The sequence below is a fragment of the Macrobrachium nipponense genome, chromosome 43, assembly GCF_015104395.2.
Source record: "Macrobrachium nipponense isolate FS-2020 chromosome 43, ASM1510439v2, whole genome shotgun sequence".
In the NCBI taxonomy this organism is placed as follows: domain Eukaryota; kingdom Metazoa; phylum Arthropoda; class Malacostraca; order Decapoda; family Palaemonidae; genus Macrobrachium; species Macrobrachium nipponense.
The window spans coordinates 33,273,149-33,300,506 of NC_061104.1; the positions used below are offsets into that span (position 1 = coordinate 33,273,149).

Here is a 27,358-nt window from a genome sequence, read left to right on the forward strand (position 1 = left end):
CTTTGGAATTTTGTTGTTTGGATAACTTTAAATATTACATTCACTACTTATTTTTAGTAGCGGCTTCCAAGTACTTAACTTTACTTTGCAGGTTATAAATTAGCTTTCAACTACATGAAGGCAAGGCGATTTGTTGATGCTATAGATGTGTGTCACGTAGTGTTGTCCAAGCATCCTGAATATCCTCGAATACGCAAGGACATCTTGGACAAATCACGAGCAAGTATACGTGTTTGAAAACTCACCGACTTGTAATGTTTACATCAACTATATATTTTTTTTTTTTACTTAATATTGAGCATATTACAAAACTAGTCATTCTCTTATTACAAAACTAGTCATTCTCACCTACAGTAAATATAGTATAAACTACACGATGACTGGAGTGGTTAAATACTTTTTTAAGGAGATAATATTTAAAGCTGGAATCCAGAGGGTAATTTTATTATCAAAAGTATAAAATTTTTAAGTGAGTTCACAAATAATGGCATAAATCATATCAATAGTTAATTTTAATATAAAATTTGAACACAATAATGAACGATATCAAACTTCACAGCTAAAATTTTTTTTGTATGATGTGTATGTCAATCATATGAAAGCTTTGGTCTTTTTGATATTCAAGTTGAAATAATAAGTTGACAACTTAACCTTAAAAACTAACTTCTAATTCTGAAGGTATAAGTAAATTATATTTACAAAATAACTTGATCTGAATGTTTATATCATAAGCTAATTGTTTACAGACTACTATTTAACTAAATGCAGGGAGAGAGTTTTACACATGAATTTTATGAGAAACTCAATATATTCATGCATATCAATAACTTGCTAAGTACAAGAATTGCTGCAACACACCAAGATTCAAGTAAAAAGATATTAACAAAAAGTGTAAGGCACAAATGAATTAATTTCCCAAAAACATGAGTTACATTATATTTACATGTACAAGAGATGGGCATCACTTTAATATATTTTAACTTTATATATTTAACAAGATGTTAGTTGGAAATGTTAAGTTTAACATTGTATGCTTTATTTACAATTTACAACAGATTATCTGAAAGTGTGTTAATTTCTTTCATTTAAATCATGGAACAGCAGCAAAGCTTATAATTAAAGATAATTTTTTTAGACCTCATGAAAATATAAAATATGTAAGATTTGCATCTATATTTGTAATAAAAAAGGATTTAGCACCTATATTTGTGATAAAAATGGCTGTACAAATTAGCCAACAATAAATATCATGAATCATTTTTGAAATATTTTATAAAAACCTTATCATATTCCAAAAGCTTAATATATAAAAGTATGCAGACACCTCATGAAGTCAAATAAATCCTTTAAAAAACAATCGAGATGCTTTATAAAGCTTGGAACATTACTATGTACTATTGTACAGCAACTTCTTTGACATTTCAATATTTTTCATGTATTTTTAGTAGGTAAAGTAAAGAAAAACCCCAGAAATTTTACAGGTACTTGATTGAAATGGCAGAAGCAGCAACTGCACCATATAATCAATTTCCCCCCAAAATTAAAAGGCAAATAAGTTGAAGATAAATCACACGTATCTCCCAAACAAAGGTTATTAGCCAGCAATGCCCTAGGCCCATTTCATAACCCTGCAATCACAGATGCTCTGAGACCAGCTCCTCCTCCTTATAAACATAGTGATAAGGAGGGTGAAGATCCTGATGATCCATCTCCACTTATAGAATGAATTATAATAATGCAATAGTTTAGTTTTTAACATTTGTCTACCGTGTGTCCTCTCCATGTATAAATGTAATAACTGGACAGTAAGAGATGCATCATCATTGTTGTTCAATATATCTAGTCCTCATGTGAATGCAGGTGGAAGTGGTAAGCGGTGGTAAGTATTAGTGGCATTTTTGAGATTACTACTACAATATTCTGTCACCTATTTTGGCTCCAGGTATTTCCTGTCAACTAAAAACATGCAACTTCAAAATAACATTATTCAAACAAAAATACTCACTATCCAATATCTGGAATTTAAGAGTAACATATGAAGTAAACTACAATTTATGCTGACTTTAAAATGAGAGGGAAAGAAAATAACAATTTGATTACTTCTCATCTCTCTTCACTGACAGGGTGCTTAATTGGCTTCTCTCCCATTATAAAAGATTTTTTCTCTTCATATTCTTTCACTACTTCATTCAAATCTTTATCTGCATCAATAACCAGTACAGGAGCTGGAGGGGATCGTGGCTTGTGTTGAAGAAGCCATCTTTCATAATACTCATGCACCTGAAAGAGATAAAGACATTTTCAAGCAGTATTCAATCTGTAGGGTAAATGATTGAGCCGCAACACAGAATGCATCACCGTCTGCATCAATCAGAGATGTGACCCCCAATAAACAATGCACCAAAATGCCAGAATAAGGTTATGAATTGCATAAATGTATTATGCATTCATGACAATTCATTTGGAAATGTTCGTTGTTGTTGAAAAAGTAACCATATTCCTGAGACAAATTTCAACGCTTTTGCTATGAACATTGAGATATATTTTTTGTTTTGGTAGTTTCTTTTAATTTATTAAGAAATATTACATGCCGTGTAATATACATTACAGGCATAGTGTCACTTTTGTAAAATATAATGGTGTTTTAAGGTTTTAAATAATAATTTTGGATTTAGGACCTTCATTTCAGTCTTGTATTATGACATCTTGACTGTTGTACCAATTCTAGATAAATTGTCATACTTAACTTTTCTGCAGACAGTAGTACCACTTGTGTACACATTTCATGTCAAAGAAGTTTACCAGTTATTCATGCAATTGTTGTAATCATAATGCTCACAAAATATCTTGATTACTTCATATTTTGCGTCATCTGCTCTTGGATGTTTGTGGCAGCCAAATGTGCGATACGGCTGGAAAGTTTCCGCCAGAGTTTCACTACTTCGATAAAGTGAAGTGCTGTAAACAACCATTCTCATGTATTTCAAGTGGTATTTTGAGTGAATTAAGAACAAAATGTGTATACAGAGAGGCCTTGGTTATCAGATAAAACTGCAGATTACAAGGTAAGAACACATTTCAGTTTAACCCAAGAGCTCCAGGAATTCAACGTTTCACTTTCACTAGTGTAGGCAAGAAAATGTAGTTTTATTGTGCTGATTACAACTAATATCTTGAGTAATATCGATAAAATGACAAATGTATATGCAATTAAGTGTTCAGTACACTGTTAAATGAGCGCTGGGAAGGAAGAGTCCGATTGCAATGACGATTCTTTGTTATTTGGTGGGATGCCATATTGGATTCAAAACTGCCTTGAATACTTACTTTACGAAGACTTCACATGCTTATTATAGTTCGTATGACATTTTCCTAAAGCTCATTTTGTTACAAAACTTCGATCTTTAGAAAGATTTGCTTAAAGGTTTAAACTTGTTGTTGTTTCACCAATTAAATATAGAGTGAAAAGGTGAATTTTCAGTGACTGAATGTTTGCAGCCCAGTCATTTACCCTGTTCTCAATAAAATTTGAATTTTCAAAAGATAAAACCAGTTTTTTCATACTACGTAATCCAAAAATGACATATTCTCATTTGTAGCCTGAAATACCCCCAAACACTGTTTTCTGTCATTCAGAATGAGGAAAAGTCATTCACTCTTGTGGCCTGTTGATTCATCAGCAGGTACACTGATTTTCCTTATGTATACATGCTGGATGGGTTTGTGAAAAAATTAGTCTTATAAAATGTTCCATAAAATACAAAAGGGCTATCACAAAATGGCTGGAAATCTTGGTTGGTGATGAAAATTTATGATCACTCATCCTGATCTGCCATTAAAGATGAACTAAAGTGGCTGCTGTTTCAATTTCCAAGGTCAGTGTCACCTTTATTGAGGGAGCCAGATAGGACTTATAACGGAAAACCAGCACAAAACCCAGATGTTACCATTCCACTGTCACAGTTGCCAATACTAGTCAGTCATCAAAGTATTTTTGAAGACATGCTTGATAAATGTGCATAAGCAGTCACAGAACAGACTTGCAAAGATGTAATCAGAGCAAAACATAAAACAAAGTATTATTTTTATATAATGGATGGATCACAACATGAAAATAACCTTCCAGTAATACATACCAGAAACCCCCTGCTGACTGACTTCACAGACTTGCCTTTCATAATGAGAGGGGCCTACAGACTGAGGTCAATGACTGGGAACTTTTGAAACAAGGGAAATATGACTAAAGAACCATGGTGATACAACCAGCTCTTCTTGAAACACCTGTTTCTGGATTATTAAGGTCAACTTGCTTTACAAACCCTTAAACTGCTTAGTGTTACCAAGTACATTTCATTCTACCTACCGAAATGTAAGGAAGGGTATATTTGTCTTAAAGGGGAGCCTTTAATTTTCTCCAAGTCCTTCATGCACTCTGAAGTTCAAAGACGCCAATCGTCTGGGTAGTGTGTTGTAGATGCTGATAAGGTGAAGGCAATAAACACTTAAGGAGTCGTGGAGGCCAGAGCAGAGGACCAAAACGGAAAGACTTTGCCCTGGAAGACGAACCTGAGACACTTCCTGGAGTCCGGATGGATGGGGATATAGAAGTGTGCGTCTTGCATGTCCAGCGTTATCATCCATTTGCTATGACCGACTGGTTCATTTCCATCTTGAACTTTCCCTTCCTTACAAAGTGAATGAGGGCACTTGTCAAGGACTGGTCTCCAACCCCAGGAGAGAGGATACTTCCTTCAAAAGGGCCAAATGCTCCTTTAAGCCGGTTGACTAGGCCGTCAAGAAGATGGGAGAGGTGACCAAAGGAGATTTCTCCATGAAAGGGATGCATATCATTCACCTGAAATTCCCTTTGTATGGTTTCTAGGTCACCTCACTAATGTTACTTGTCATTTAACAGATCCTGATGTCCATGCCTGACCAGTTAATCTGAATCTTTTTGATGCCCAGTCCCTTCAGCATGGAGAAATTATGTCCTCAAACTTCCCTGCCTGTAATTTTTCTGCATACCTAAAGTTAACAAGTTCACACACAAAATATTAAAAAAGGAAATATAAAAAGGAAAAGACTTACTTGTTTTAGATAATCTAGAGGGACTCCAGCTTCTTCAGATCTGCCTCTTTTCAGCATCCTATCGTGAACTACCTCTGGAGTAGACCGCAGATATACTGTTCAAGAAAAGGATGTAGAAGTGTTTTGAAATAAAGATTACCACATTGGAAGGTAAGTCAGAATACTTCTAGGAAAGAAAAGTCTTAAATTGAAAAGCAAATCAAGATAGTAAGTACTATGCATTGTGAGTAACTGGAGAATAACTGAACAATAAGAATACAGGCAGTCCCCCGGTTATCGGCGGGGGTTTCATTCAGACGGGTTGATGATAAGCGAAAATCACCAATAACCAGTTAACGGCACCTCTGTTTGGTATGTATCAGCACCAATACACTCATTATCAGCGCTGATAACTGGAAATTGGTGCATTTTGGTGCCGGAAATCGCAGCTAAACAAGCGCTGTAAAACCAAATCGCCGATAACTGGGGACTGCCTGTACAGATGATTACAGAAGAAAAATCAAGTCTTGAAATTAATTATCTTCTTTATGTGAATCATAGATGTAGCAGCAGAGTTTACTGTTTATTTAACACTACAGCAATCCATGGAATAGTCAATGAAAGTCTACTGTCCCTCTTCCAAAAATAGTTTGAGTGAAATTTTAAAAAACAATAAATGACTTACCAATAAGATCAATGCCAATATCCAACTGTGACTCTAAAAGATCAAAATATTCACACAAGATGCTGTATTCTACACCTTGGAGATGACCACAATCATAACCACTTTCTACAAAACAATACCTGAAAATAAAATGAAATTGAAAATACAAAATTGATAAAATTTGTATATTCTACAAATACAGCAAACCTCCTAGTTCCCATGCCTACAATTCAAATTGATTGTAGACACTGAAAAGGTGTTTCTGGTAGCTATTTTACTTTTATTAATCCTCAGCAATACTATTAGACCATCAAGTGATTTTAGACTCAAGAGATGACCTACATGGTTAGCTCCCAAATGAGTGGTGAAGAATGAAACCTAAAGTTCAAAGTTTGGCAGCTAGGTATGAAGAAGCCAAAAGGGACAGATGATAAAAAGCAAGAGACAGTAAGTAATAGACACAGAACCCTACATACAGTCTACACTGTGACAGACAAAGCACATTGGATGAGATAATCCAGTAAATGACTTAAGCCGATGAATACTGGTTAGTGATGGCTAAAGAGACTTTCTCTTACCTATCATTTGCTGCCATTCCTGAGCTCTGACTGTAGAACAGGTTTGTGCATTAAGCAAAGGGACTATGAGAGGGTTACTTCTAGTGAAAATTAATACCACTTGTAATCATGACAAAAATTATGAGTTTAGTATGTTCATAAAAATGACAAAACCAAGCACTTATACAGTACTTATCCCACAAACCTAAGACTGTTATAGCAGTATTACAAACAAACAAACAAAATACAACCAACCAGCCAAGATTAATCATTGTTGAGTGTGCAACATCATAGCTGGATGTGAATACAGTGGACCACCTATTTACAGGGATGGGTGCCAACAGCTAAAAATCCACGAATACTTAAAACTCCTATTAAAAATGCTTAGAACTGCCTATTTTGATAGTTAAAACACAAAAAACTTGCTAAAAATGCTTTTATCACAAAAAGTACATTTAGTCACAAAACTCATATGAAAATACATTTCTAATTTGTGAGTATTTCTCAGTGAAAAATACCACGAATAGGTGAAGTTTCATAGGAAGTTTCAGTGAATAATTAGTATACTATAGGGTGCATAGAAAAATCTGCAAATAGGCGAGTCCGCAAATAGCGGGGGTCGACTGTGTATTTAGGCATCTCACGGCCTAGGGTTTATAAAAGAAAGACAGTGATGGTGGCAGTCCCTAATTAAGTTTCTGCCTATTCTTTGATGAACTTGTTAATAGCACAATTCAGCTCACTTTGTTCAAGCAGAGCAGCCAGTATGTATTATATATTTTAACCCTGTTTTCTGTTATCGAATAGTTTTCAGTTTCTGCACACATTAGTTAAATTAGTTCATTCCAACCTCCACCTATTATTTTTCTTTGGATAAATTACTCTAGTTTGCATGTGGTCAAGTAGCACCAGATTTACAGATGAGAGGCTGTGGATACCATTTCAATAACAGAGGTGTGGGAGTAGGTTTTCTGGGGCAGCAAACTAGATTTGCATGCAGCTGCCTCCATTGTTTGGTGAACAGTGTTCCATGCATATGCATCTATAAATATTCAATAATTAGTGTATTTTGAAGTAATCTTCATAACTAAACACTCTTTCTCTCTTTCTCTCTGTTTTGGCTGGAAGGGTTAGAAATACATATGTATACATCTTTAAGGGTACTAATTTTTACTATGACTTTGAAATAATGTAATAATAATAATACATATATTGTTCATATATGAAACAAACCTTCGGTCTTAACATTAGGATAAATACTCAGCGCCAGCTGGAAACCGGTAGTTTAAAATAATTGTGTACGCAAGGGACTATTGGCATCTGTGCTTGAAGTGAGGACGTTCTTTGCTTCGTCCTTTTAAAGCCGGTTTAGTTTGCCCCCTGTTGTTTTCAATTTGTTGTTTGGAATTCCCAGGTATGTGAACATGAAGCCTTCTCATGCTGCGAGACTTCCTGGATATCACAAGAAGCAGATAAACGCCCTGTTATTTTCTTCGACGGTTTCGACGTCTAAGTACTCATCATGTAGTAAGTTGTAGGCGAAGAAACTCTTAAGGTACGGTTAATTCATTACCTGTGCTTGGGAATATCGCATATTCATACGGATTGCCTGTAATCCAAAGCTTTGATGTATCTGGATGTGCTTTGGGAAGTAATTATGACTAATTGTGCTCCTTTCCCTGCGGGGAGAGGCGTGCATCGCCATCTTGTTTTCGTTCTAGATATGTGGGTACAGAGGATGCAGGTGTGCGGTCGGCGTTAGGCTTATCAGGAGAACCAACCCAAAAAGGAAAGTTGGTTTGATGTATAACATCGTGTTGCCATCCAGGATCCCATGTGATGGATGTCCCTTTTATCCTGACATGCATTGGATGGCGGTCGGATGCGTCGCCATCTGTAAAGAAGCAGATAGGGCAACAAGACAGCCTTTAATGTCAGGTTGCTATGACTACGAGAATAACATTAACAGCCTTGCACTTCTGGTAGGGTGCTGGCTTCGCATTCGAGTTGCTCAGTGATGTCATAAACATGGTGACCACCATGACGTCATAAACATGGCGACCGCCATGACGTCTCTTCACAGCTGCGGCCTACACGAAGGCATGCTTCCATTTTCATTTCGAGGTACAAGAGTACTTTACAACTATTCTTTCGGATGGGAGGTTTTTAATGCACATTGTTTTTGAGAGAAGTTACAAGCGTTAGGAGATGTATAAGTCACATAATGGAAAAGACACAAGTCTTTCCTCTGTATCTTCTGCTTAGGCGTCAAGCTTAGGTGACTGGCTTTGATGCCAGTGTGTTCTCATGCCAATCCTGGAAAAAAAAAATAGGGACTTCGTAGCCGATCCTCGAGCCAAAGAGAAGTTTCTTCTCAATCCATCTTTGAGCCAGGATTGTTACATCCCTATTATTTGAAAGCACAAAAAGTAGTTGTAATTGTCGAACAAGTGAATGATGGAAAGTTAGTCTAGTGTGGCTGCTGTGAAGAGTTGGAAAGGCTAGAATCAGGGACTTCGTGACTGATCCTCGTGCCAAGAGGAGAAGAATAATTTCTTCTTCATCTTCGAGCCAGGACTTTCACATCCTTGTAAAGTAGAAATGCCACAGAAGGTTGGGTCTCTTGATCTTGGCTGCAAGAGTACCATAAACAGCCTCACGCTTCCATGCAGCGTGTTGATGTCATAGCCAAGACCGCTTGCAAATGGCGGTAGTCATGACGTCACAGCCTACTGATTCTCGATTTACTTCACTGCCTCCGGAACCTAATACGCTTTTTGACTCATTGGTACACGTAGTAATGAAGAATAAACAGGATCTAGAGGTGAAAATGGATAAGTAAGACAAAAAGAAAAGGCGTGATTCGTCTTCTTCTCTAGATGGTGTCATAGCTAAGTTCAGTGGCATCACTGAGTGTACCAGTCAAGCGTTGGAGGAACGGGATTTCGTGACTGATCCTCGGGACAAGAGGAGAAGAGTAAATTCTTCTTCATCTTCGAACCAGGACTGTCACAGCCCAATCAGCAAGAAAATCAAGAAGTCAGTGGCTGGTAAGCTCAAAGCAATCGGATGAAGCCGTTTACAAGAGTCCGAACGAGTGAAAGCGTCAATGGTCACTGGGCTAGCGGCCGACATGGAGTTGCCAGTGGTGACTACAAAGAGTCTAAGAGAGATTATAATGCCGTGGCTTAACTTGATACATACGCCGACGCTTTTACAAACGTTTTCCATGGACTCTAGATGTCAGCGTAATAAAATATGATAAAATTGCTCTCATATTTGTATATAAGATTGCAAACAGATACCTTCTCAAATCCTACTGACTATAATATTTTCAAGATTGATTGGTATTTGACCTTTCAAGATAAGCAGTTATAAGCGTTTTTACATGGGGTTCTTAGTATTCGCTCATTTTAATTATTGGCATGGGGGGGGGGGGGGGTGTAGGGTACTCATCCCCCGCAAATAAGGGGGTCCACTGTATCCAACTATAGTAGACTCAATTACATTATAATCCAAGTACCGTATATACTCGAGTAACGTGCGATCTCGCATATCATGCGACCCCAAAATTTTCACCAATAAACAGTGGTTTTGTCATGTATCTCATGTATCATGCGAGTTCCTTTTCCGAGGTCAGTTCATAAGGTTGGTGGTTTAGCGTGCTAATGGCCGAGTCGTTCAGATGTGTGCTGCTGCTAGTGAAGTTACGGTAATTTTCTTACTAATCTCGAGAATTGAATAGAAGATCTCAAGATTAAAAAAGAATACCAAGATAATAAAATAATTGTAAAAATAACACGCCTTGGAGTCCTAAATCATTCTCTCTCTCTCTCTCTCTCTCTCTCTCTCTCAGAAATAAATACTGTAATTTGAGTCTTTCACCAACGTATCGGTAAATGTGTAGACATTGTGTGTGTTTAAAAAAAGTGTAGTACACACACATTCTGATGTTTCGGTTTTTGGAATTTTTCAATTTCGGAAATGTGAGGTCAAATGCATAATCAAACAAACATCACTACTGCAGAAAAAAAATTTTTCTTTTATGTTTTTTTTTTCATTATTGTATTTATTAATTACTGTTTATTTAAATAAATATTAATATAATACTGTTACATGAATGTGAGATAATTAAGATCACCTATAATAAAATAGTGGGACAATTAATATCATATGTTCACTAATAGCTATTATTTTCAAAACAAACATTCCGTAAAACACAAAAAATATATGTACATAACAATCAAAATCTAATGTTTTGCAGTTCAACTTGTGAATTTCAACAGTAAGTATGACTATGTAATATATTTCACAATATCGATCTTGCAGTTGAGAGTCGTAAAATTTTGAGGATGGTCCGGGAAAAAGGATTTGTACTTTGTGATTACGTATCGCTACAACACCATGCGGTATTTTCATACCACTATATTGATGACGCATCACTACGACACACTGGTATTTTTCATACCACTATACATTAAAGTTAAAATGATCATATTATATTATTGTTTTCACGAAGAAATAATTATATAAAGAAAATTATCGAGTAATTTTTGCCGTCAGCAGTCAGAAAATCACGAACATGGTAACGTTCAAACCTAGTGTCATCCCACGGCATATGTCTATAAATAGAACAGAAGCAGAGGGCAGAGTCAATTGGATAACAGATCTCCATGGCTACCAACCAGCCAATCAGGTGTTAGTTATACTACTCTGTGAATTTCTTAGAATGAACGTTTACACGTAACACACGGGAAGCTAACGATGATGTGTGTGCTTTGCATACAGTACGTAGTTTTTGTTTTTATTAGTGTATTTTACTGATTACATGAATACTCTCTCTCTCTCTCTCTCTCTCTCTCTCTCTCTCTCTCTCTCTCTCTCTCTCTCTCTCTCTCTCAGGAAAGATACCGTCAATTCAATTTATCAGTATCTTCCTGATAGACAGAGTAAATATTTAGGACTCCAAAGCTTGGCATATGTCAATTATTTTATTATCTCTTGGGATTTTTGGTTAATCTTGGGATTTTCCATGGTCAACTCTTGGGATTAGTAAGAAAAAATGCGATTATTTGAGTAAGCGCACACCCAAACTGAATCGGGGTAAGCCTAGCACGCCAAACAATAGTATTTACAAAATGAGCGGAGTCTCTGGCTGGGCTGTTTTGGTCCACCCACGTGTTTGATCGCATACTGCCAAATTTATAACAACAACAGAGATAAAACCATTTCTCCCATTACAGATATCAAATATTATCTTTTCCGTTACGCAGAATTCTAAATAATTACGTAGGTTCACGATTGATAAAGTTTTTTTATGCAATAACAAGAACGGAGTCAGATATTCTATCAACAGGGCATCTCATTTTGGTGCTGTTGCGAATATTTCAACCAGTTCCATGTGCGTTTAAATCCATACTGACTGTACAGTCTGGAGGCATTTCTCCCTTCTACACATATCTTGATTTCTTAATATCGTAGGTATAGAATAAATTGGTGAGCAAGGAAATATGAAATAAAGAAAGCATAACAGTAAGTTTGACGAGTGAGAAAATAAACAATCGTATACAGACAGACTCTCTCTCTCTCTCTCTCTCTCTCTCTCTCTCTCTCTCTCTCTCTCTCTCTCTCTCTCTCTCTGAGAAAATAATAGATAGGAAACAATGACCTGAATATTGCTTGAATGCGATATGGCAAACTTTTGCCTGACTGAAGAGTGGAGTGACTTTGACACCGACTTACAAGTTATTCCTGGTCATCTCACAGCCATAGATAGACATCAACTTCACAGCCGAGAAAGGGCAATCGTATACGAAATAAATAGGTATGGAAAATGCGAAATGCGGGCCTATGTTGTCCCATAAAAAAAGCTCTCGCTCGGACAGCTGTAAGATTTAGGGGAGAGAGAGAGAGAGAGAGAGAGAGAGAGAGAGAGAGAGAGAGAGAGAGAGAGAGAGAGAGAGAGAGAGAGGCCGAATAGGAAGGAGATTTAAAGTACCTGGGAAGGAAAAACCCTTATAATCTTATAATTATAGCCGCGTGGGGTTTGTCTCAAGGACATTCAAAGGTCTGTCACACACGGGCATTTGTTGTTTTTTGTAAAATTAGCATAAGGGCAGATCTTTAAAAGCCACACCAGAAAGCTCGCCACGGTGACAAGACTATACCTTCCATATGAATTGACGATGTCCTATACGAAGATGCAGGGAGATGAGGATGAAATGATCAAAGATCTGGAAAGATGACGAATATGATGACTGCCTTGATGGCAAAGAATTCAGAGCAGTATTGATGATACGACATGGAGAGCGACTTTGGAGGATTTTAGTTTATTAATTTATGCAATTTTTTTTATTTTTTTTACTTTAATAAATTTTCACTTACCTGCGTATCCTAAAAGGAAAATAATAGTTCAAGTAGCAAATGTTTCCTTTACTGAGTAAAACAAAAAGTAAAAAATCCTTCGGTGTTGTGCCTTAACTGATTTGGAAATTATAGATGGTTAGTCTAGAACAGTTAAACATGTTGTATAAACCAAAATAATGCAAATGGCGCACGATCGCTCTTTTGTATTTTAAAATACAATAGTAATATGAGAATGCATACAATATTATTGGATATAGTGAAGTACAAGTAAAACATAACTTTTTAAAAGATCTACTGTTTTCCTCCGGTAGTAACTATCGCGATCTGCCGATTTGGGAAAGCATAGACGGTACGCTAATTTTATACTGCGTGTATGATGCGACCCCTTTAAAATTAGCTTCAAAATTAGGTTTCAAAAGTCGCATAATATGCGAGTATATACGGTAAATAATTTTGGCTTTCATTCATTTCATTATGAGGCCATTCAAAATAAAATGGGCTTTTCTATGGGTGTACTTTCCTGAAAACACAATAAAAAAGGTAATCCTAATATACTGACCATCATGAATTAAAATTAAACCATTACAAATTACCTGTTGTTTTGGAGAGATCTCTCAATTAACTTGACGGGGCAGTTAGTATCTTGAAGATGAATATCTAAGCGAGTAAGTTGAACATAAGACTGAAAGAGGAAACTCCAACGCTGTGGATCTTCGTATAATTTTCCTAATAGATTGTGACCTTTGAGATTAGTCCACAAGCCTAATGGTTCCTGGAATAATTTTGGAAATATCAAATAATTAAGTTTACAAAAACGTCAAAATAATTTTGGCGATTATAATTAAAAAATATGAAATTATATTCCTAATAATGACAACCTGTATAAGCAATTTTATGAGCCAAATTTTTTATACAATAACTATATGGATGGGAGACTAAGGCAATCTTGCCTTTAGATTTAGAAACATTGTGAATTAAGATCTGTTGATGACCCATTACAATCAACTTACAAGGTTACCCTCATTGCTTAAGTTCCTAATATTGTACTAATACTGACCTTAATAAGCAGTATTACTTTTAAAAATTGCCTACAATCTATAATGTTTTAATTTTGGCCTAAAATTACAACAAAACAAGGCATCTTTATTCTTGACATGCTATGACTTCCATCATTTTCATCTAATACCAAATAATAATACCTCTGGTGTCATCTGTTCACATTTCTGCCTATAGTATTTGCTAACCTTTGTTTGGAAGGATGTGATTTTATATTTGACTGCAAGCTCTGTACTAAAATGCTTCATAATGATTATATCCCTTGGATAATGATAAAGGCACTTCCAACACGCATACATAATTCCGATGGGAATCAAAATTTCTTTTTAGTTACCATCAGTACATTTACATACATTTTTGTTAACTTGATGTTTTGATCTTGACCTTTGGATGCTTAATGTGTATGAAGGACTTAGAAAACCAGATAGTTTTTAACATACCTAAATCAGCTGTGTATATAAAAGTGGTTCCTATGAAACAAAATTACAACATATAAGGAGTGGTAAAAAGATGTTCAGTCTTCTGAGATGGTTCCATTCCTGGAAAGAATGGATAATGATAGGATGGTGAAAACTAAGCACAATTTTCAACAGTTAGGAAGAGATCAAGACAGGAGAGGGGTGATTAGATGGCAGTTGGTATGCTAAGGTCAAATATCTAAGCAAGTAAGCCGAACGTTCAACTAAAAACAAAAATGAATTTCATCATTGTGAATCTTAATTTTCCTAAAGGACTCTGGCCTATAAGATTAGTTTGTAAGCCTAATGGTCCCTGAAACATATCTGAAAACTTCATAATGTCTTCAGCAACTAGGAAGCAAGACAGAAGTGAACAGCACATTGTGCATCGGGGGTTTAACACAGAGCTAATGAACCTTCTGAACTTTTTTACACAGTTCACCTATAATTCAAGTATAAATATGTTACAACCTGCCATCTTGTATTTTTTATGGAAGACTTTGTTGGGGGAAAGAGCTTAGTCTTGAAAAAAATAGTATTTTCTTCTTAGATGTTCACCTCTTAAGCCACAACCCATTACTGCTCTGGCTTTTACTGTTACAATACTTCCACTTTCCACTGTACTGATGAGATACAAAACTGTTTGACTGTGTAAAGTTGTATGGTGGTGCCAGTGAGGTTGTCCAAAGGCCATAAACCAATCAATACCTTGTCCTAAATCCTCGTCCTCTATATTTTATGTGCTTGTAAGGCTGATACTTCTCAGTTGTATAACAAATTGTTCAATCAATATAATGCTCTGTTCTTCTGCTTTGCTAATGTCCTGTTGCCCTTGTAATTCTGTTTTATATGTATAATCCTCTGTCCTCTTATCTTTTACAATACACTTCATAACCTTATTAGTGTACTTATTCAATACTTATACAATTCAGACCACCATTCACAAAAAGTAATCTTTTTATATAATTCACAGGTATGAATGCCTGGGTTATTCAGTTCCTTAGTTTTACCTTTCTACACTTTTGTATGATTACAATTAAGTATACATACAGATTAAATATGAACGAATATCAACCAATGATTTTTTTTACATCTTTCAGTTGATAAAAAGTGTTCCATTACTGTAGTGAAAACTTTCTCAAGCCTAGATTGTGATGACACTACATGACAGTGATACAAGATCTAGGATATTATAATAAGACCAAAAATGATTAAAAGACCTCTCGTCCAAGTTAAAAGATGGAAAACCATTTTTATACTGTACCAAAATATTAAGGAACCTGTAATGAAATCTGCGTGGTAGGTGATAAGATTAGCTACTCTTTCTGAGGTGATGGAATTGCCAGGAAACACAGTTAATTATAATGTTTGTTGAACTACTATTTCTCCCAAAAATTACTGACAATGCACTTTCATCTATAGCATAATTATAAAACCAAATGAGCAAAAATTAACTCTTGATAATACTCTAGTTATTTCTAACATTTTTTCTTACAATCAGAGAATCATATGTAGAATTTTGTTAATGGAAAGAAACCAGTTGCAAAATCATGTTGAAAGAAAGCCAGAGTTGCAAAATCATGTTTAAATAGGATTACTACATTCATCATCCTTGACCATTACCACCTCCAACATAGTACTTTATAATCAAGAAAAATTAAACATCCAGAGCCTTACTTGGTAAGTTGCTACACCTGGAAGCGCAGAAAAATGATGAAGGAAGGTTGATTTACCACTACCAATGTTACCTTCAATGGAAACTGTAAATGGTCTTGATTTTCTTTTGCTTTCAGAGGATGCCTGTAAAATAAAAAAGAAATTTAGGGCATATACTAACAAACTACTTTATTCTAGTTAAATACATATAGTACAGTCCCCCTTCTTAAAACCAGCACCCTTGGGACCAGGCCATAGCCAAATTACAGAAAACTTATGCAAACAGTCTTGGCACCTCATTCCACATATACAGTGCTGTTATCAAAAGTAGAACAAAGCTCATGAATAATCACCGTCATTTGTTAGGTTTAATACTTTAGCAAAATTCTGGCCCGCTCCATAACCGTCTCTCCGGAAATGTTTACACCCTCGTTTTGTCTGAGCTTAACACTTACAGGCCGGGCTAAAATATATATTAAGCACATCCCTAGACCGGGCAAACTTTAAGGTCGGCTAATAAAAAAAAAAACGTCAATGGAAAGAGGAAGATATGCAAATGCACATGGTATAAGGAAAAAAAAAAGCCTTCTTGATAAGTCATGACTTCCAGGAGTAAGTAGTAGTGCCAAACATATGATATAGCATAAGATATCTCGAATAAACACTGTGGATAAGGCTCGTACTATTTTATAGGGTAGAAACTTGGGCACTCAAGGAAAGAGGAAGGACTATTGGAGAGAACTGAGATGAGGATGGTGAGATGGGTTGCTGGAAAATCACTACTGGAAAGGAGGGAGTGTCAAGATATAAGAAGACTAGGGAGCTTGTCTGTTCCACAGAAAAATCCATGACTAATCGGGGGCTGGTTGTACAAATACAATAGAACATAATGAATAGAACTTACTTTGGAAGCCATCAAGTCAAAACTTCTTTGAAGAAGCAATGATGCAGGCAACAATGACATCCCAGAGGGTCCTTCCACACCATGTTTCAAGGGTGAAGAAGATGGGGATCTTCCCAATAGATTCTTCACAGCTGGATCAAGGAGATTACATCCTTTCTGGAGGTCAATGATAGGTTCTTCTGAAGGAGGGATCTTTACTGGAGATTCGGTTAAGATTTTCGAACACATCCTAAAAGAAAATGGTATTGTTATGATACAATAAAGTTTTATGCATACTTACCTGGCAGGTATTATATATAGCTTATCCTCTTGACGCACTGGCAGAATTTCAAAAACTCGCGGCAACCGCTAGTACACTGGTAGTTCAGGTGATGGCCACCCGCTCCCGTGGCGCTGGTACTTGGAACTATTCCCGTTTTCCTCAGATTTTCTCTGAACCCTGTCTCCTGAGGGGAGGAGGGTGGGAATTTAATTATATATACCTGCCCAGTAAGTATGCATAAAACTTTATTGTATCATAACAATACCATTTTTATGCATGACACTTACCTGGCAGGTATATATATAGCTGATTGACACATTTGGAGGTGGGTCATAGACAGCAACATCGTCATAATTCAAAAATTAACTAAATTTTAGAACTATGTATTATGTTCCTTACCTGCTAAGTAGCTGACTTCGTAGGTCCTGCCTCTTTAGCCTGCTAAACCTTAGTAGCTCTCAACTAGGACGTGACCTGTTTGTTGAGAAAGCTAACAATAAGGCCTGCCTGACAACTGGACGTGACCAATTTGTTGACAGAGAACCCTAGCCCTCATTTACCACGGCCATTCATGCTAGGAAAGTTAGTCACCTGAACCACACACACATATAATAAACACTAACCAACAGACTGAGCTGGTCTTAACCTTCTCAGACAACCATAAAAACACTATAACCTAATTAATATAAAAACCTAGCATGTTATTAGGTTATGGGGTGGAAACTCCTTTGCCCAGTACTGTACCTGAGGATACATACGGGCCTAACGTTTGACAATTATCAAAAGTTGTCTTCACGTCTCTAAGGTAATGAGAGGCAAACACGAGTTTTTGTCCTCCATACGTTTGAATCTATAATGTCCTTGAGGGCTACTTTTTTCCATGGAATGCTAAGGACGTAGCTACTGCTCTCCCACCTCATGAGCTTTAACTTTAATTATACCGAAGCATTCCTCCTGACAAAGCAAATGAGCATCTTTAATGACTTCTCTTACAAAGAAAGCCATTGCGTTTTTAGACATAGGTCTAGTAGGATCTTTAACGGAGCACCACAGAGAACATGAAGTTCCCCTAATGCTTCTTGTTCTTTCTACTAAAACCGTAAGGCTCTTACTGGGCAAAGAACCCTTTCTTGTTCTTGACCTACCAGATCAGCCAGTCCTTTCAATCTCAAATGATCTTGGGCCATGGATGCGAAGGATTCTCATTCTTTGCTAAGAACTCCTGTTGAAAAGAACAAACTGCTTTGTTGTGCTTCCATCCTATTTGCTTGTCAATAGCTTGTAGCTCGCTAATCCTTTTAGCTGTAGCTAAGGCTACTAAGAAGATAGTTTTCTTCGTTAGCTCTCGCAAAGGCGCACTGCCCATAGGTTCGAACTTATCCATCTCCAAGAATTTGAGAACGACATCCAAATTCCAAGAAGGGGTTCTGCACCGTCGATCCTTCTTTGTATCAAACGATCTGAGGAGATCTCTAAGATCTGCGTCATTGGACAGGTTTAACCTCTGTGTCTAAACACTGCAGACAACATACATTATAGCCTCTAATCGTCTGATTAGCCAAACCTAGTTCTTTCTTCAGGTATAGCAGGAAATCTGCAATCTGTGTCACAGAGTACTGGATGAAGAAATCTTCCGATTCTTACACCATTTACGGAAGTTCTCCCACTTCGACTGGTACACTTTGATAGTCGATGGCCTTCGTGCTCTTGCGACTGCCTTCGCTGCTTCTCTAGAAAACCCCCTCGCTCTGACAAGTCTTTCGATAGTCTGAACGCAGTCAGACCCAGAGCGAGGGTGTTCTTGTGGAACCTGTCGAAGTGGGGTTGTTTGAGAAGATCTACTCTCGTGGGTAGACTTCTCGAGAATCTACTGTCCATTCCAGTACCTCTGTGAACCACGTTTGGGCCGGCCAGTATGGGGCTATCAGGGTCAGCCTTGTTCCTCGACTTTCCCTGAATTTTTTCATTACCTTTCCTAAAATCTTGAACGGGGGAAAAGCGTACGCATCTAGACCCGTCCAATCTAGTAGGAAGGCATCGACTGCGACTGCAATAGGGTCCGGGATTGGAGAACAATAGTTCGGTAACCTCTTCGTCGCTGCGGTAGCGAAAAGATCCACTACTGGAGTGCCCCAGAGCTTCCACAGTCTCTGGCATACTTGAAGATGCAACATCCACTCCGTGGAAAGCACTTGTCCGTCCCTGCTCAACAGATCCGCCCTGACGTTCTTCTCTCCCTGAATGAACCTGGTGAGCAGGGTGACGTTTTCTCTCTGCGACCAAAGAAGAATCTCCTTCGCCAGGTTGCAAAGGGACAACGAGTGGGTTCCTCCTTGTTTCCGTATATATGCCAGAGCTGTGGTATTGTCCGCGTTGATCTGCACCACTTTGCCGCTGATCCCACGGTCTGAACGCTTTCATAGCCAAGAAGATCGCCATCAGTTCCTTCCTGTTTATGTGCCATGCCTTTTCTTCTTCGCTCCAAAGGCCTGATCCTCCCGAGGGCCAGCGTTTCCGCTCCCAGCCTGCGTCTGACGCGTCGGAAAATAATATCCGGTCTGGGTTCCTCTGCTGGAGTGACGTACCCTCTGACAACCTCTCCGGAACTAGCCACCACTTTAGTTCCTCTTTATCTTCGAAGGAATTGGAAACCGGAAGGAATCTGGTTGCGATCTTCTTGGCCAGACTTCGTTCAGAAAGAACTGTAAGGGCCTCATGTGAAGTCTCCTAGTGAAATGAACCGCTCTAACGAAGAGAGTGTCCCCAGCAGGCTCATCCACTCTCTCGCTGAGCATTGGTCTTTCATTAGGAATTCTTGCACTTTCCGTATACACATGGTCTGCCTTTCGGGGTGACGGAAAAAGCCCGAAAAGTCACTGAGGATTATCAGAATCCCCAAATCCAAACTAGTTCCTGAGAGGGGATCAATCGTGACTTTCCAGGTTCACCATCAGACCAGTTGCTGAGTTAATTCCATGTTACGTCCTTGTCCTCCAGACATTGCTGTTTTGATTGTGCTCTTATGAGCCAATCGTCGAGGTTAGAGAGAGACCTCTGACTCCTGCCAAATGAAGCCACTTCGCCACATTCGACATCATTCTTGTAAAAATTTGAGGCGCCGTGCACAGCCCGAAACACAGGGCTTTGAATTGATAAATCCTTCCCTGGATCACGAATCTCAAATATTTCCTGGACCTTGGATGAATTGGAATATGGAAGTACGCATCCTGAAGGTCCAGTGTTACCATCCAGTCCCCTGGTCGTACCGCTGCCAGTACTGAATCGTTCGTCTCCATCGTAAACTTGGTCTTTTCTACGAACAAGTTTAGCTGGCTTACGTCCAGTACCGGCCTCCAACTTCCTGATGATTTCGGTACTAGAAACAGACGGTTGTAAAACCCTGGGGATTCGTGATCCAGAACCGGTTCTATTGCCCCTTTTCTATCATGGTGACGACCTGATGCCAAAGAGCCTCTCTCTTCTCTAAATCGATGTAATGAGCCCCAGCCCCTAGGGCTCTCGGAGCTGTAGCGAGAGGTGGTTTCTTGAGAAAGGGAATCTTGTACCCTTCCTTCGCTACCTTTACGGACCAAGGATCCGCTCCTTTGCTTTGCCAGACTTCCCAGAAGTCTAAAAGTCTGGCCCCCACACAAGTCTGGAGGACTTCTGACTCATTGTTTGGTTGAAGTTTTGGCCCCTCTTTTGGTTGGAACCTTTTCCCTTTTCACCCTAAATGCTGGTTGAGCGAAAGTCCTACCCCGAAAGGGCTGCTGTGCTGTCTTCGTATCCTTCGTAGTCTTATTCATGACCTTAGAAGGTAAATACTTCCTTACGGATGACGTAAGAAGATCTTGAGTCGCCTTCTGAGTGAGGAGAGAGATATGTCCTTAATGATCTCTTGCGGGAAGAGCTGTCCTGACAGAGGAGAGAACATCAACTCCGACTTTTCTTGCGCGTTCGACACTCCTTTAGCAGCGAACGAGCATAAGAGATGTCTTTTCTTCAAGACGCCTGCTGTAAAAAATTGAAGCCAATTCATTAGCTCCATCTCTCAAGGCTTTATCCATACAGGACATAATACTTCTCGACAACTCGGATACTGACGACTCTTCCATCTCCGAAGTTCGAGCCAGGGCCCCCAACGACCAGTCAAGAAAATTTAAACACCTCAAAGGTCCTAAAGATACCTTTGAGTAAATGGTCTCGAACTCCGACGAAGTCCACCACACTTTGGCCTGAATGCAAAGCATGTCTAACGGGAGCTATCCACTATGTTGGGAAAAAGTCTCCCTGGGAGGAGGCAGGCACTCCCAGGCCAAGACTTTCCCCCGTAGCATACCAAACACCAGACTTCTAAGCCAACTTGGCCGGAGGAAATACAAAAGAAGTCTTCCCCGACTCTTTCTTCTCCTTAACACTCATTTACGCGTTGAAGGCTTTCTTGGCCGAAATGGACAAAGTCATTTTCAAAAACGACGATTTCTTGGCTGTCTTCGTCTTCGAAAATTGCGACAAAGGCGATGGCGGGCCTGAAGGTTGAAAATCTCCTTCAAACAAAGAAAGAAGGCACTCTGTTAGCCTCCTGTAGTCCGAAGAAGGAGCTTCCGTCTTGTCCTCTTCCGCACTCTCCGCAAAATTCTTCCTCCTGCGAAGAAATATCTTGAAAACCAAGATCCTGCTGACTCTCCAATTCAGAGTCCTTATGCAGCTCCATGTTTAGAAAGCGAATGCGGCACTGACTCCCTATAAAAACTCCTCTCTTCCTTGTCGAGACAATGTTTTGACTTGCTGCCGCCTGCGTCCTGCGTCCTCCTGAACGTATGCGTCCACCATGCGTCCATCACTTCCTCTTCGCGTCCTGCGTCCTGTACTTCGTCCTTCTTAAGGTACGCACTGCGTCCTGGATCGCGTTGTACGTCCTGCGTCCTCTTGGAGGACTTAACCGGGAGAGACGAGTCCTTACGTTCTAACCGAAGGTTGTTCGGGCTTCTCCATGATTGAACAATCACTGCCAATCTCTGCTGCATGTCCCGCAGCACCTCCTTCGTTTCCGCCTCTTACGAGACTCCTGATGATGAGGAGAGTCGAGGACGCACCGGGCTAAAACACGAAGAGGCGAGCGAACTTCCAACTGGGGACGTGAAATCCTCTTTCTTTTGATAGGGATCATCTCTTCATCCTCCGATGACAAAATCTCAGGGCTACTCCACCCTTCTTGTCGAAAGCCCTTTCCTCCTGTGAAGAGGACGGAAAGTATGACCTCTTAAGAGGACGCGATACTTCCGCGAACCGCCTACTCTTTCCCGAGGCTGAACTATCCGAAGAATAACGGCACTTCCCAGAAATCGACGCCTTTTCTATGGCGTACTGCAGCAGCCTGGGACTTATCAAAACAGGACTGCCTGAAGGGACGACTGATCGCAAGTCAACCCCTCTCGCCTCCCTTCGACTGTCGACATGCTTCTCCCTTGGTCTGGGAGCTTGACAGAGGTCTCGGTCTAGGAGCACGAGAGAGACGATCAGGCGCCCCCTCCACAACACTGTCACCAAACACTTCCACTTTGTCTGGTAATCGTTTAATTTGGTTCTCCCATGGAACGCAAGGGCAGCGAACACTTTCACTATTGTGGATCAGTAGTATCCTCAGATACGCAACTGGAGCAGGAGAAACCTGGGGGGAAGGTGCTACATCTACATGTGAATGAGCTGGAGAAGACACATGCAAAGATTCATCCAAAGGTTTACTCGAAGATCCGATCTTTCACTCCTAGAATACAGATCTTCTAACCCGATCTTTTTTCTAATCTCTCCACATACTTCATAAGAGCCTTCCACCTCTTTCTCATTTCAGACAACTGAACATTTCATTGCACACCTATTGTCCCACGTACATACAAACTCCCGACACTTCTTACAAATAGTATGTGGATCTACCGATGATTTCGGCAGTCTCACCTTACACCCTTCTTTCACACAAACTCTAAACATACTTCCTGAATCAGACATACTAAACAAGTCCAAACAAAATGCGATTGCCACTCTAACTTCGTGAATACGATACCAATATCCAAAAGTCAGATAACGAGCAGGAAATTCTAACAGAGAACCAACAACGATGTTGCCGGTTCGGCTGGCAGAGAAAATCTGAGGAAAACGGGAATAGTTCCAAGTACCAGCGCCACGGGAGAGCGGGGTGGTGGCCATCACCTGAACTACCAGTGTACTAGCGGTTGCCGCGAGTTTTGAAATTCTGCCAGTGCGTCAAGAGGATAAGCTATATATATACTGCCAGGTAAGTGTCAGCATAAAAAGAAACTTTCTGTGATGCCTTTTTACAGGAACATGGCTAGAAACCAATTGCTGCAGCTTCAAATAAACCAAACCTTATGAACAATGATTCGCCCTGCAATTTTTATCATAGATGAGTTTAATATTTTTCTTCAAAATGCCATGCGAACTTTCTTCTACTTCAAATCTTATAATACTTCTGATGTATTTATGTGGCATTACATGTCATAATATAATCTTACTGTAAACTCTAATGTTGAACATTTTCCAAAGCAATACATACTGGTTAAATAAACTCTAGCATATAATTAGCTAGCAACAAGAGAGTGCGTCACACTTTGATTGGATGTCTCTCTCTTGTACCACACTTATAAAGAGGATCATACATACATGAACAACAACAATATACTGTATCAAAACTTCAAATCTAGGTGGCTTTGTATAAAGTAAATAAAACAAGCAAATAATTAACAGGAATGCTAAAACTAAAGGAATATTCAAGCTGAACCAGGAAAAAACCCTTTCCTTCGACCTACTGTCAGTCAGTTTTGACGACCAAATATCAATGACATATAACAGAAACATTAACATACAAAGAATCAAAACAAATCTGGTTGCTAAATAAGAGAAATAATTTGAGGCAGGAAATCAACAAGGATGCTTAAGATGAAGGGGATCTTTCCTACATATTGACCCCAGCAAAGTTTGGGGATCCTACCATACGAACAGTGGTGGATTTACGGGATGGGGGTGAGGGGGGGGGGGCCCTAGTCATGTGAACCCCCACCCCGACCCCCCGAGTAGGAATAATACATTGTTAGTAGCAAAAATTTGCTTAATCTAATGATCATTTCAACAACAACAACAACAACTGAATAACAACAAAAACAGCAACAACAAACTAGGCACTGCTGTGTACATAGGATAAATGAGCGGACCGTGACATAGTGGCCACCTCTCCAGAATGCGGCCACCTTCCCGAAAAAGTACTTAAATTCGCTGCCGTGAGCATCAGTCAAGAGTTGTGGGCCCATCCTGGCAGAACACTAAGACCTCTACGCTCCTCTCGAATTGTTTTTCTCCTAAATTACGAATCATGGCATAGGGTAAACAACCGCAGACGATCCATTGTCATCGCGTGGCTCGGTACTTATTCACTCGATATTTAATTGGTGCAACAAGATTACGTACAATTACATCCTTAAGCATACCATTCAAAAGACTGAAGTTTCGTCAACATAATGCGATATATGAAAGCCCCATATGAACTAAAATAAGCATATGAGCTCTTTGTAAAATATGTTTTCAAGGCAGTTTTGAAATCCAATATGGTGGCAGTCACGTGACTGGCCGTTCTAACCACAGACAATCCACCATCTTTCCCAGCCCTTCCCAGCACTCATTTGAACAATGTTAGCATGTATAGGGTTAAAACACCGCATGGACTGGGCCAACTCACCGAAGTACCACGCTAGGCCACCCTCGAAAAAGTACTTTTGACGCGTCCTGACACCGGAGATGGTTATCTGTCACGAGTTGTTGTTGGTGAGAAGAGCTGAAGACCTCTACTCTCTTCGAAGTAAGTATATTTTCTCCAAAATTAGAAATTAAGGCCATATTTTAAGAGTTTAAACAGAGGGTAATGAAAAGGGTGGCCAACGCAGTGCCCACACCGCCAAAACGCTTTCAAAATTTTTACTTACAACTCGGAAATATTTAGAAGATTGATGTCATGTCGCTGTCTGCGGAGTTACTTGTGTCAATAAACTTCCCATTTCCTGTGCTAAATCTGCACAACACTTGTACTCGTAGACACTGGGGCACTTTCATCACAACAATCGTACACCCGACCTCTAACCATATTTATCGAAGGGGACTACGGGATTCTTGCGGCGTTTTGCGCTCTTCAATTGTTTATCAGTGTTGTCAATTGGTATGTGTTTACCCTCCAAACTGGGTATGAGACTTACACAAAAACCGGGAAAATAAGTAAAATTAGCGTTATCTATTTGTAGTATATTTTACATATTACAGCAATTTTACCATTACTGCATTACTATGACAGCTAGAATTCATGGAAACAGTTTGTAAATGCATCGGCGTATGTGTTACGCTCCACTAGATTGGCAACGATGAGTAATTTTCATCACGTCGTCTGCTCGTAAGTATACATCCGAAATATTTGTAATTTTTCGGGGTTAACTTGGTTGCAAAAAAGGGATAATAGACATGAATTAAATAAACATTTTGAAGTAAAGTACACTAAATAATGAGTAAAGTAAACAATTAAGGGAATAAAGCTATGCACCCATAATCAGTGTTGTCGTCTGCTGCTCGTAATGTGTTTGCGGAGTGATTGCTTAGGAACCAGGAACAGCAACGTGGTTCAAGTGCAATGTGGAGTGAATTAAGACCAAAATGTGTATAATTACAATTATATAAGCACTGTGGAGTTTCAGTTGTGATGGCAGTAAGGATAAAACCACCGATTACAATGTAAAAATGAATTCAGTTTAAACCATGACCCCAGAATAAAAAGTTTCATACTTTCACTAATATAGGCAAACAAAAATGTTGTTTTATTGTGCTGATTACAACTGCAATTTGTTTCTGAGCAAGATTAATAAATGTTACATATATACGCTAACATTGTTCAAATGAGTGCTGGGAAGGCTGGGAAAGATGGTGAATTGTCCGTGGTTAGACCAGACCCCAGCTCACGATTGCCGTCATATTGCCAATTTAGTGGAGCTTCACACATACGCCGATGCATTTAGAAAGTGTTTCCATGAATTCTAGTTTTGGCATAGTAATCCAGTAATGATGAAATTGCTGTAATAGGTATGTATACCTAGCTATATACTACAAATAGATACGCTAATTTCACTTATTTCCCCGGTTTTGTGTAAGTCTTAGGTAGGTATACCTATACCCAGTTTGGAGGGTAAACACATACCAATTGACAACACTGATAAACAATTGAACAGAGCAAAGAAATGCTGTAGTTCTCTTGGATAAGTAGTGGTTGGAAGTCGTGTTTACAATTGTTGTGACAAAACTGCCCCAGCCTTTATGGGTAAAAGTGGTATGCGGATTTAGCACAAGAAATGGGAAGTTTGTTGACACAAGCGACTCCACAAACATCGAGATGGCGTCAATCTTCTAAACATTTTTAATTCTAAGTAAAAATTTCAAAAGCGTCATGGAGGTAGTGTGCACTGCGTTGGCCACACCTTTCATTAACCTCAGTTTAAATCTTAATATATGGCCTTAATTTCTAACTTTGGAGAAAATACTTCGAAAGGAGAGTATAGAGGTCTTGAGCTCCTGCTGCGTTAAAGTACTTTTTTTGGAGGGTGGCCAAAACCGCGGTAGTCGGTGAGTTGGCCAGTCCAGTCGGTTGTTTACCCTAGGCTACTCCTTTGACGGGAGGGTGGTCGCACTACGGTAGAGGCCGGCCATTCGGTTTTTTACCCTGGTATAGTAGCCCTGCCAAGAGCTGGCGTTAGCCTATGGCCTAAGCTGAGCCAATTAATATGATGAAAATGCGCATCTTGAAGTATACTTAACAAAAGTTATTTTCCCGTCTAGTAGTAATTCATTAACTCGTTTAGCTAGTATAGGAAGCCTTAGTTACTTAACCTGCTTTATAGAATTTATGGTTAACACACCGCTAGGAACTTCAATATGGTAAACAGACTCAGCCATATACTACGTATATGTCACATATTACCTTAAAAAGTTAGTGCAAAATATGGGCAAAAATGTCTTCGAACTGGTGAACCTTCGCGCCAACTCCGGGTGAAAATACATCCCAAAGTAAGATGCCACTTTCATATTTACGTTCCCAATAATTCAGCTTTTTCTTCCTTCACCACCAACCACAGCAATGGCGTAATCGTCCGTTCATGGCGTTGGAAAACTGCTGTTTTGCTTAGTTCACAAATTCATAATCCACAATGCGCTATGGTGCAACGGCAATTCAGCTTGCATGAGCATGTTGGCACTAGCAGGCAACTGCTTATGCAACAACAACCATCAACAATTACAAAAGCGTTCTTCAACTTCTTCTTCTCTCGA

At 39.0% G+C, this 27,358-nt stretch overlaps 1 protein-coding gene and 1 pseudogene across 2 annotated transcripts; one reads left to right on the forward strand and one right to left on the reverse strand.

Moving 5' to 3' along the window:
• The window catches only part of LOC135213637 (tetratricopeptide repeat protein 21B-like), a 40,844-nt pseudogene extending 39,587 nt beyond the window's left edge, over positions 1-1,257 (forward strand).
• Positions 1,258-1,624: 367 nt separating this feature from the next.
• Positions 1,625-27,358, reverse strand: LOC135213638 (deoxynucleoside kinase-like). 2 transcript variants are annotated; one of them, XM_064247667.1, is made up of 7 exons: positions 27,012-27,358; positions 16,729-16,957; positions 15,846-15,968; positions 13,248-13,426; positions 5,753-5,871; positions 5,089-5,183; positions 1,625-2,280 (listed from the first exon to the last, which is right to left on the reverse strand). In XM_064247667.1, the coding sequence occupies exons 1-7, from the start codon at positions 27,113-27,115 to the stop codon at positions 2,104-2,106; spliced, it is 1,026 nt and encodes a 341-aa protein (XP_064103737.1). In that variant the 5' UTR covers positions 27,116-27,358; the 3' UTR covers positions 1,625-2,103. The 2 variants fall into 2 exon arrangements, with proteins under 2 accessions (XP_064103737.1, XP_064103738.1); XM_064247668.1 differs by lacking the exon at positions 27,012-27,358 and adding an exon at positions 26,921-26,944.